The 12,892-nt window shown below is 42.3% G+C and overlaps 1 protein-coding gene across 2 annotated transcripts in view; it reads right to left on the reverse strand.

Annotated features, from left to right (window-relative positions):
- The window catches only part of LOC130198196 (neuropilin-1a-like), a 71,515-nt gene that overhangs the window by 30,129 nt on the left and 28,494 nt on the right, over positions 1-12,892 (reverse strand). For both annotated transcript variants that reach the window (XM_056421337.1, XM_056421336.1), the window contains exons 4-5: positions 8,977-9,204; positions 6,036-6,206 (exon numbers count right to left, since the gene is read on the reverse strand). In XM_056421337.1, the coding sequence (XP_056277312.1) occupies positions 6,036-6,206; positions 8,977-9,204 (399 nt within the window). The remainder of the gene's footprint in view (positions 1-6,035; positions 6,207-8,976; positions 9,205-12,892) is intronic.

A 12,892-nucleotide genomic window follows, 5' to 3' on the forward strand; every position in this document is an offset into this window, starting at 1 on the left:
GACGCATCACACACTCCACGATACACAGGAACACACACGATGATGTCATCAACCCACACAGGAGCCTATGATGTCATCAAGTCGCGCGGTGGCTGATGATGTCATCAAGTCATTTAGAGGGTCCTCATCCCTCTCAGAGACAAAGAGACGGACCGAGAGGATCGGGGGGGGGGCAGACGTGAGTACTTAAGATTCAAGATTCAAGATTCAAGATTCAAGATGTTTTATTTGTCACATACACACACAGGGTGTGCAGTGAAATGAAAGTGGCAATGCTCAGCAGGAATGTGCAAGGGCAACAAGTACACACTATTTACAAATAAAAAACAACACAATATTTACAGTAAGTGTGTGTGTGTGTGTGTGTGTGTGTGCCTAAGAGGGGCAGTTGTGTGGGTCTATGTGGGGGTCCTGGTGAGGTCGGAGTTCACAATCCTGATGGCCTGAGGAAAGAAACTCCGTCTCAGTCTCTCTGTTCTTGCAGCGTGACTACGGAGGCGCCTGCCTGACCGCAGCAGCTGAAACAGTCTGTTGTTGGGGTGGTGAGGATCCTTCATGATCCTGCGGCTCTGGTTCTGCACCTCCTGGTGTACAAGTCCTGCAGGGTGGGAGTGTAGTTCAATAGTGCGCTCAGCCGAACGCACTACTCTCTGCAGAGCCTTCCTGTCCTGAGCGGAGCAGTTGCCAAACCAGGCTGTGATGCTTCCTGTCAGGACGCTCTCTACAGCTCCAGAGTAGAAGGACTGAAGGATCCTCTGGGAAACTTTAAATTTCCTCAGCTGCCTGAGGTGGTAGAGGCGCTGCCTTGCCTTTCTCACCAGAGTGTCTGTGTTTGTTGACCATGTCAGATCCTCGGTGATGTGGACTCCCAGGTATTTATACCCGCTCACCCTCCCCACAGTAGTCCCGTTAATCCCCAGTGGTGAGTACGTCCTCTGTTGTTGTACCTTCCTAAAGTCCACAATCAGCTCCTTAGTTTTGGTGACATTCATGATGAGGCTGTTGTCCTGGCACCAGAGTGACAGATCAGCAACTTCCTCCAGGTAGGCCTTCTCGTCGTTGTCGGAGATCAGGCCCACCACCACTGTGTCATCCGCAAACTTGATGATGGTGTTGGAGCTGAACCTGGCCACACAGTCATGTGTGTACAGGGAGTACAGTAGGGGGCTGAGGACGCAACCCTGGGGGGATCCTGTGTTCAGGGTGAGGGATTTGGAGGTGTGTCTGCCCACCCTGACCACCTGTGGCCTGGCGGTCAGGAAGTCCAGGATCCAAGCACACAGGGGGGTGTTCAGTCCCAGCTCAATCAGCTTGCCGGCCAGTCTGGAGGGGACTATGGTGTTGAAAGCTGAACTATAATCAATGAACAGTAGTCTCACATAGCCCCCCCTCTGGCTGTCCAGATGAGAGAGTGTGGTGTGCAGTACCTGGGAGACAGCATCATCCGTGGATCTGTTTGGGCGATAAGCAAACTGCAGCGGGTCCATGGAGGAAGGGAGGAAGGCGCAGATGTAGTCCTTTATCAGCCTCTCAAAGCATTTCATGACCACCGAGGTGAGGGCCACCGGTCGGTAGTCATTCATACATGCTGGAGAAGCATTCTTGGGCACAGGGACAATAGTGGATCTCTTGAAGCAGGCGGGGACCACGGACTCAGCCAGGAGAGGTTGAATATTGTGGTGAACACTGGAGCTAGCTGGTTAGCACAGGTCTTCAGTACTCGCCCAGATATGCCATCTGGACCTGCAGCTTTCCTGGTGTTCACCCTCAACAGAGCCCTCCTCACACTGTGCTCGGTCACAGAGAGTGTGTGTTCATCCCCAGCGGTAGAACTCACCTCGGCTCACGCTTAACGGTGTTGTTGTTAGCGGCGAGCTAGCGCTGTTGTTGCTAGCCTCAGACCGTGCATAAAATGAGTTCAGGTCGTCCGCTAGGGATGCGTCGGCACTCACCATTGCGCGAGGTCTGCTCTGGTAGTTCGTGATAGTCCGTAGCCCCTGCCATAGGCGCCTGGTGTCGCTGCTCCATCTGTGATTCCACTCTGTCTCGGTACCTCCTTTGGCCTTCTTCACCGCCTCCTCAGTCCATAGACCGCTGCCTTGTACTCGTCCATGTTGCCGGATACAAGACCGGAGTTATAGGCAGCAGTGCAGGCGTTCACAGCTTCACGGATGGATCTATCAACCCACGGCTTTTGATTAGGAAAGACCCTAACTTTTACCGTGGGGACGATGGTGTCCGTTAGCGTTGCTATGAGGCTCATTGCTACTTCCAAACTCGCTGGCGTCACTGGAACTGGATTGGATCATGTCCCAGTCGACAATACTCAGAGCGTCCTGTAGCTCAGCCTCTGATTGGTCAGTCCACCGCATTCGTTCCTCGTCACTACCGCTTCCGCGATCCTTTGTTTATACTCCGGAAGCAGAAAAATGGCGGCATGGTCTGATTTCCCTAACGGAGGGAGAGAGACAGCCTTATAGCCTCTCTTGAATGGCGTATAGCAGTGGTCCAACGTTCTTTCCCCTCTGGTAGCACACGTAATGTGCTGGTGAAAGTTCGGCATGACTTTTTTTAGGTTTGCCTTGTTAAAGTCCCCAGCCACCACCACAGCCGCGTCGGGATACTTGTTCTGATGCCGACATAACACATCATGTAGGTCCGATAGTGCTACGTCGGTGTCCGCTTGTGGTGGAATGTAGTCGGCTGTGGTGATGACCGAGCTGAACTCCCGGGGAAGGTAGAATGGACGGCATGAGATCGTCAGATGTTCCAGGTTCGGCGAGCAGGAACGAGAAAGAGTCTTAATGTTCTTGGGGTCGCACCACATGTTGTTCGTCATGAAGCAGACCCCTCCACCCTTAGATTTACCAGACTCTTCCGTTCTGTCTGCACGGAAAACAGAGAAGGACTCGGTTGGACATATGACTCGATCCGGCACCAGCGGGGTCAGCCAAGTTTCCGTCAGACAAAAGATATTACAATCCCGCATGTCCCGTTGGAATCTGATCCTTGCCCTAAAATCATCCATCTTATTTTCCAGAGACTGGACGTTAGCAAGAAGGATGCTGGGCAGAGGTGGGCGGTGGGCTTGAACTCTCAGTCTGTTCCGAATTCCGCTCCGTTCCTCGATGTTTTCGTCGTCTCCCGTAGTAGCGGCTCCACTGCTGTTGTTGTGGTTCGCCGTCGATCTCTGCCGCCACGCTGGATCGATGGAAAAAGTGGACAAAAACCCTTGTTTTGCGCAAAAGTTTATGTCCAAAAGTGTGCTGCGGTCGTATGTTGTTAGTGCCGATGTATTTGTGGCAAAGAAAATATTAAAAATAAACACAAAAACTAAAAGAGCGCACAATCTCCGCGGAGCTGCCGCGACGGCGACTGGACACTGCCGCGCCATCTCGACTTATGTGTGTGTGTGGGGGGGGGGGGGCTGTGGGGGGGGGGGGCTGTGTCTCCATCAACGTCTGCCAGACAGACACAAACACACTTACATCTTTCCCAAATAAACTAAGAATAGAGAGCGCGAGAGAGAGAGCAAGAGAGAGAGATAGATAGCGAGAGAGAGAGAGAGAGGACTTTTCTCTCAAGGCATCACCAAAAAGACCGCAGCGTAAACTCATCGTCTATATTTGTTATCTTTAGGCCCCCTTAAATCATCCAATCAGGAGCTTCCTCCCCTCTGGAGCCGGCCGGCGCTTCACTTCACCTCCAGACTATCTCACATTTCAAATGTTTTTTTGTTTTCTTTCTTATTTTTTAATTCATGAGAGAACCTTCGTGTCTCCCTCACAGTCCCTCCACCTCTTCGTCCCCAAAAAGACATAAAATCCCCCCCACCCGGTCAGCGGTCGTAAAGCTGATCAAAGGCCCGGCTGGAGGTCGTCTCTTGTCTCTTGAAGGTGACGGAGACGAACCGTGAAGTCTGAACCTTCAGAGTCCAGCTGATGTTCAGCCAGGTCGATAAAAATAAATATATATATATATGTATATATATATAAATAAATATATATAAAGATAAATGAAAATAACAGAAGATATCTTCCTTTTTATGAATATATATATATATTATATAAATATATGAATATATTATATGTGGATATATAATATTTATATATATAAAAAGGAAAATATTATTATTATTATTATTTTTATTTATTCATGTTAATATATATATATATGTATATAAACATAAAAAAGATAACAGAAAATGTCTTCCCTTTTGTACATATATATATAATATTAATATTATTGTTTAAATATATATACATATATATATATATATAAACAATCAAAGCGTCTACGCTGAATGTGAGAGCCGTGACCACGAACACAGCCGCCTGACTTTTGAGTCGTCAATTATCAATTAGCAGCAGTAAAATGAGGAATGTCCTCCTCCCCAAAGTGGCACCGTGGGGACCGTACGTACACTCACCTCTCCACAGCACTCACATTCCTAAAGGGGGGGTAACGACATACCTGAACCCTCCACGGGGCCGACCGGCTCCTTTTAACTTAAACAACAACGTTTAGTTTTTTTAAACAACGTCTGCAAAGAGCTTTTTAAAACTTGTATTATCACATTTTAAATTAAAAGTTAAAACTATGAAATGGGACCAAACTTATCGACCGGTGACGGTTTAAGTCGATGACGTCGTCAACTACAGGAGAAATATTGACGTACGATCGATCGACGTTCTTTTAGTTTTTTCTTCTATTTTTTCGTTTCTTTGCAGAAACCCGACACCCCGCGTCAGCCAATATGTTTCAACACAGTCGGGTATAGGTCGAGAGCCGTGGTGTCCAACCTGATGGCCGGGACCCCCAAAGGGTCTAAAGTTACGTTTGGGTGATAAAAGAATCGTAACGTATGAAATACGATATAATTATAGTCTTAAAGTATTAATTTAAATGTGTCGTGGGGAAAGAGAGAAATAAACTGCAACCAAATGCAACCAGGACTCTAAAACATTAATATATATATAATTTAACTTATTTCAGTCATTTTATGAGCAATTACTTATTTACACTTTTTAAAATATTATGGTATTATTATTATATTATTATTATTTTCAGTGGTATTTATGGTATTATTATTAGATTATTATTATTATTTTCAGTCGTATTGATGGAATTATTACTATTATTATTATTATTATTATTATTTTCAGTGGTATTGATGGAATTATTATTATTATTATCAGTGGTATTATCTCATATTAATATTATTTTCTGTAGTATTTATGGTATTATTGAAATATTATTATTATTGTTATTATTATTATTAGTATTATTATTTCCAGTGGTATTTATGGTATTATTATAATATTATTATAATTATTTTATTTATTTTCAGTGGTATTGATAGTATTATTTTTAGATTATTATTATTTTCAGTGGTATTTATGGTATTTCTATTATTATTATTATTTCCAGTGGTGAAATATTCTTTTTAAATGTGAAAAGTTTTCCAGTTAATTTGTTGATATTTTTTAAATCACGATTTCTTGCGACCACTATTATTTATCTTATCTGAAAAAGGGAAGGTTTTATTTTATTATTATTTTACATGTACGGCAACGTAGTCTGAATGAAATGTGCTATATAAATAAATATTATTTAAATTATCAGTTTTTATTAAAAGTGTACTTTTCTTTCCATACAGGAAACGTTTTGAAAACTCTGGGACATAAAATAATTATCATTATCATTATTATGTAATCATAAATTTAACGTGTTTTAAAAAAACATTTATCTGGATGAAAAAACATCTTCAGATGCCACATTGGAGATTACGCCGCCGACTTTTCATCATTTATTCATTGTCTTTTTTTTATGGATAAAAAAGTCCATAAAAAAAAAGACATTTAAAAAAGGGTCAAGAGGTCAAAGGTCGCGTGCAGACCAGCTCCTGTACCTAAAGGATCCTGTCCAAGACGAATGGGACGCATCCAGGAAATGATGCCAGATCACATGTCACCCCCCACCCCTCCCTCCTCCCCACACACACACATTTCTTCATCACGGCTCCGGCTGCTCACCCTCGTCTTCGCGCCCCGGGGGGAGGCTCCTCTCCCGGATGGTGTAGTTGGCGGAGAACCCCTCCCGGGCGATGGCGTTGTCCGTGGTGATGATCATGGACAGGATGCCGGTGTAGGAGACCACGCGGCCCGGGGACGTCTGGCCACAGTACCGGCCAATGTGGGGGCCCACTGAGGAGGGAGGAGGAGGAGGAGGGTAAATAAGAAAAGTGGAAGAAGAGGAGGAGGAGGAGGAGGGATGGGGAGAGGAAAGGAAGGTAGAAAATGAAGGAGAAGGGTAAAATAAGAAAAGAGGAAGAAGAGGAGGAGGAGGAAGAGGAGGAGGAGAGAGCAGAAGTAAAAAGGAGAACGTCAGCATCATCGCTCGTCAACTGCAGAGTTTATTATTCACTCAGTTCCTTTTTTTCTGCCCTACATGAACAACAACAACAACAACAACAAGGTTTGATTGAAAAGCCCCCAAAACAGATTCAGTCAGTTTGTTGAATCTGAGTCCAACAACACACCCGACGAGCAGCTGATCTCCTGTCAGCAGCGGCACTCATTATCCTGACGCGATATATATATATATATATATAAATATAAATATAAATATAAATATATAATATATATATATATATAACATATATATAATATCTCTATATATATATATTTATATGAATATATATATATAAATATACATATATATAAATATATATATTTATATATATGTTGGTAAGACGTTGTGAATCGATTGGTTTAGTCAATAAAATACGTGATTCACACATTCTGCATTCTTCAAGCAATTTGAGGCAAAATAAGTAAAAGAATAAACAAAAAAAGCAAAAAACACACAAACAAAGAGTAATCTGGGGGATGAAGTTGTATCAGTGACTAATCCCCTTCAGGCAGCTTGGCTGCATTTACATTTATCTATAACATTTTCACATCCAAAATAAAATTCCATTTCCAGGAATTCTAGCATCATTAAAAAAATGTGTATATAAGAGTGTTAAAAGATTTAAAGCTTTATTTGTTTCAGACAGATAATCTTTATAAAGAAAAATAATTATAAATGTATATATAATTATATACTGAGCCCTGTTTGTCTGATTGAATTCCACAAGAAAAGAAAAAAAATCCCTCTGAAGAAAATAATTACAGCTCTCAAAGAACAACAACAACAACAACAACAACAACAACAGCAACAGCAGCAGCAGTGCATGCTGGGAATGTTTGACCGATTGTTCACGTTGAACATGGCGACGGCGTTTGATGGGATGAAGAATACATCGTGGTCTTCACCCCACTTTGTTATCTGCACACACACACACACACACACTGGCATGCTGTGTATGCTGGAACAGCTTTAAAGTGTGTGTCACCGTGTGTGTATGCTGGAACAGCTTTAAAGTGTGTGTCACCGTGTGTGTACCTGTGCCACGTCTCCTCCCCTGGCATTACAGTCAGGCGACGCTTTGGGCAACAGCGGCGAGTACTGTCCCCCCCCCCCCCCCCCGCTGTACGGATAATTAGACGACAATGGTGGCACCGAGAAGAACAAAGACACGGTGACCAGAGGGAAGAGCAGGATGCTCCTTCTTCTCCAAAAAGCGGTCGTGTGAGGGAACCAATGAGCTGCGAGGGATTCTCCGTCATGGCGTCCGCCCTCCGTGTGTCAGGTCACGGCCGAGCGACGACTTCATTGATGAGGATTATTAGTTTTGAAGCTGCAGCCGGAAACTTTCTATGAAAATATTTGTTGTTTTTCTGTCGGATTTGCTCGAACTGTCGGGACGGCTACTGAGCTTTATTTTGAAAATCCCAACCTTTGTAAAGTCGACAACAACTTATACCAAGAACTCTGACATCCATCCAATCAGTGCCAACGCCTCCCTGTTGCTGAGAAGTGTCCCGACAAGACTTTATTAATATTATATTCAAGAACGAGTATTATCCAGTTGTCTAGTTTTGAAGCAGCATTTGGAAACTTTTTCAGAAAATATATTTATTTTTATTGTCGTATTGTCTCGAACTGTCAGTCGGCTAATGAGCTTTATTTTGAAAATCACAACCGTTGTTGTGCTTTCACGATTTCTCCCAAAAAACTGCTCTGACATTTTAGGATGACATCGATCCAAAAGGCTGCACGGTGGTGTAGTGGCTAGCACTGTCGCCTCACAGCAAGAGGGCCGTGGGTTCAATTCCCGGTCGGGGCGGTCCTTCTTTGTGGAGTTTGCATGTTCTCCCCGTGGCAGCGTGGGTTCCCTCCGGGTTCTCCGGCTTCCTCCCACAGTCCAAAGACATGCTCAGGTTATTTGATCTCTAAATTGCCCATAGGTGTGAATGTGAGAGTGAATGGTTGTATGTCTCTATGTGTGCCCTGAGATGACCTCTGACCTGTCCAGGTGACCCTGCCTTCGCCCTATGTCAGCTGGGATCGGCTCCAGCGCCCCGCGACCCTAATGAGGATGAAGCGGTATTGAAAATGGATGGATGGATCGATCCAAAAAGTGACCCTCCCCCACCCTCTCTCTCCCCCTCTCCCTCCCTCCCTTCAGCCCACATCTTCCTCTCGTCTGCGTCTATTTATTTCTCTTCCCTCGCTCGCCTCCATCACTCATCTTCCCCTCCACCTGCAGGGAGAGCCATCCATCCTTTGTTTCTCCTCCTCCTCCTCCTCTCTGTCTGTTTCCCGTCTAAATCTGAAGGTCGAGCGCCGCTCATCCGTCTCTTCTTCTTCTTCTTCTTCTTCATCTACCCTCTGAGTTTCAGTTTATCTCTCTCTCTCTTTCAGTTTATCGCTCCCTTGCGCTCTCATTCTCTCTCGCTCTCCCTCCCTCCCCCTCCCTCTCTCTCTCTCTCTCTTTCAGTTTCTTGCTCTCTCTCTCTCTTTCAGTTTCTCCCTCCCTCCCTCCCTCTCCATCTCCCTCCCTCCCTCCCTCCCTCCCTCCCTCCTCACCTGCGGGGAAGCCGTCCCAGACCTCCAGCCAGTCGTAGCGGCAGAGCGCCCCCGGTGGCGGCGTGGTGTCGGGCTCCATGTCGAAGCTGTCGAACTCGACCACGATCTCGGACATCTTGGGGGCGAAGATCATGAAGATGCAGTCCAGGTTGTTGGGGTATTTGTCGGGGAAGCCCGGCGTCCTCACCACGCCGCGGGGGGCCGTGAAGTTACGGGAACACTCGGGACCTGAAGAGGAGGAAGAGGAGGAGTCAACACCAGGAAATCAAGGATGTGAAGATCCCACGAAGGTTTCTCTCGATCGCCGTGTCTACGTTGTTAAAGTAAAGACAATTTAAATTGGAAAAAAGGACATTTTTTATTTCTTGACATTTCTTTTTAAGTATTGGAAGAAGAAGAAAAAAGTATGAATTTGAAATAAGACGTGTAGAATTCAGTGACTTGGGTGAAACATCGTTATTTATTTCTTAGGCTTAGATTTGGTGGAACGATGCGTTCAAGGAATATCAGAAATTTGAACAAAAAGAGTCAAAACCTGGGAAATCAAGGATGTAAACTCATGTGAAGATCCCACGATGGTTTCTCTAGATCTCCGTGTCCACGTTGTTAAAGTAAAGACGACTTAAAATGAAAAAAAAGGACATCTTTGTATTTCTTGACATTTCTTTTTAAGTATTGGAAGAAGAAAACACTTGGGTCAAATATCGTTATTTATTTCTTAGCCTTAGATTCGGTGGAACGATGCATTCAAGGACTGTCAGAAATTTTGGAAAATTCCCACCATCATTTCTGTTTTTCCAGCTTCGGGGGAGACGGGGGAGACGGGGGGGGGGGGGGTTTCATTGACAGTCGACACTGAGAGGCTGTTTACAGACAACCAATCATGGTCAACAAACAACAGACACACACACACACACATACACACACAGACAGACACACACACACACACACACACACAGACAGACACACACGCACACACACACGGACACACAGACACACACACACACACAGACGGACAAATTCAACCCTGTTAGCTCATTAGACACACACACAAACACATGCACACATACAGACACACACAGACACACACACACACACACAGACAAATGCAACCCTGTTAACTCATTAGACATACACACACACACACACATACACAGATGGACAAATGCAACCCTGTTAACTCATAAGACACACACACACACACACACACACACTGACCTACATAATCATCCAACCTCGACCTGTCTGTTTGCGTTCAGAGTGAAATAAAGAAACCGTTGTCCACGCTTGTAATATAATATATAATAATATAATATATAATAATATAAGATATAATCATATAAGATATAATAATATAATATATAATAATTTAATATATAATAATATAATATATAATAATATAAAATAGAATAATATAATATAGAATAATATAAGCCCACGTATGTTACCGTGACTCCCTGTGTGTGTGTTCACAAGCTGTGTGTGTGTTCACACGTTCACACAAAAGAAGGTCCCTCACACACCTCGACGTCTCACTCCTCTCACTCTCATTCATGCATTCTGCACGTAACACAAACCCTGGAGGAGGAGGAGGAGGAGGAGGAGGAGGAGTCGTCCAGCTGTTCAGACACCTTCAAAATAAATACACACCTCAAGCTTCACCACGAGCAGATTACTGATGGATATCAGACAAAGGTATATATATATATATATATAAATGTTTATTTCTACATATATATATACATGTCTATTTCTACGTATATATATACGTAGAAATATATGTGGAAATATATATATATATATTTCTACATATATATATATATTTCTACATATATATATGTTTATTTCTACATATATATATATATACATATATGTATATTTCTACACACACATATATATATATATATATATATAAATGTGTATATTTCCTCTGAGTAAGATAATGAAATGAAGCCTCCGCTGATCATCTTTCCTTTTTTTGTCCACGCTGCCCGCCATCCGCCGGTTGATGGCGGCGGCGGCGGGTTCACGTCTCAGTTGTAGTGAGCGAGGTTTACGAGGCGGCGACCCGATCCCTGTAGGTGGAAAGACGACACGAAGGCGTCGCGGACGAGGGGTCAAGCGTCCCTCGGAGGCCCGAGGCCTGTGTGTGTGATTGTGTGTGTGATTGTGTGTGTGTGTGTGATTGTGTGTGTGTCTGGGGGCTCTAGTGTTGCCAGGCCAGATGTGACCTGCATGTTATCCGAGCGTGCCTGTAAACATGAATCCTCTCACATACACACACACCAACACACACACACACACACACACACACACCAGTAGACCCCATGCTGTTGACACAGGTGGTGTCGTTAAAAGGGCGACATGATGAATTATGTGTAAGAGATGAGGCAGCCTTCGATCCCGCTCAGCTGGCACACTTTCCAGAGTGTGTGTGTGTGTGTGTGTGTGTGTCGAACGTGCAGATGGGATGAGTAAATCTAGCGATCCTCACGAGGAGCCTCGGCCGCTGCGTGCCTGTCAAGGTCAGAGCTGAGTCTGAGGCTTCAGAGAGGAACATGAAGCTGATGTTACAGCTGGAGCGGGAACATTAAACTGTGTCCGGTTGCCCGCGGCAACGTCAGACGTGTTCTTGGTTCGATGCTGGAAAACGAGGATTACCACAAGCGGAGAGGATTTGGTTCCAGGATAGGAAACACAACGTCACGGCGGATACCCGTGTGGACAATGTTTTGTAATCGTTGAGAATATGAAAAGAAGAAGAAGAAGAAGATGCCAGAGTCACTTCCTGGGACGGAGGAAATAACAGTTTAAATGTCTCAAAAAGACAAAGTTGACGAAACCGCTGAGAAATTAAAAGACGATGTCACTCTTATATATTATTTGATATATATATATTATATATATATAATATATGTATATATATTATATATATATATATAATTTTAATATAATATATATATATATAATTTTAATATAATATATATATATTATATATATTAATATATATATAATATATATGTATATAGTATATATATATAATTTTAATATATATAATATATATATAATATATATAATAAATATATATAATATATATGTATATATATATAAATATATATGTATATATATGACATATTATATACAGGACTGTCTCAGAAAATTAGAATATTGTGATAAAGTTCTTTATTTTCTGTAATGCAATTAAAAAAACAAAAATGTCATGCATTCTGGATTCATTACAAATCAACTGAAATATTGCAAGCCTTTTATTCTTTTAATATTGCTGATTATGGCTTACAGCTTAAGAAAACTCTAAAATCCTATCTCATAAAATTTTAATATTTCCTCAGACCAAGTAAAAAAAAAGATTTATAACAGCTGAGTGTTTGTCAAGGCTCAGGAAACCCTTGCAGGTGTTTCGAGTTAATTAGACAATTCAAGTGATTTGTTTAATACCCTACTAGTATACTTTTTCATGATATTCTAATATTTAGAGATAGGATATTTGAGTTTTCTTAAGCTGTAAACCATAATCAGCAATAAATCAGAATAAAAGGCTTGCAATATTTCAGTTGATTTGTAATGAATCCAGAATGCATGACATTTTTGTTTTTTTAATTGCATTACAGAAAATAAAGAACTTCATCACAATATTCTAATTTTCTGAGACAGTCCTGTATATAATATATGTATATATGTATATATATATATATATAATTTTAATATATATAATATATATATATATAATTTTAATATATAATATATATATAATATATATATAATAAATATATATATAATATATATGTATATATATATAAATATATATATATATATATATTACATATATTATATATATTCTTCTCCTCGGCCATTGCTTCTGAATGAATCGTGTTCTGTGGTCAGCATACGGTGGACT

Source organism: Pseudoliparis swirei, chromosome 8 (genome assembly GCF_029220125.1).
Source record: "Pseudoliparis swirei isolate HS2019 ecotype Mariana Trench chromosome 8, NWPU_hadal_v1, whole genome shotgun sequence".
NCBI classification, from domain to species: domain Eukaryota; kingdom Metazoa; phylum Chordata; class Actinopteri; order Perciformes; family Liparidae; genus Pseudoliparis; species Pseudoliparis swirei.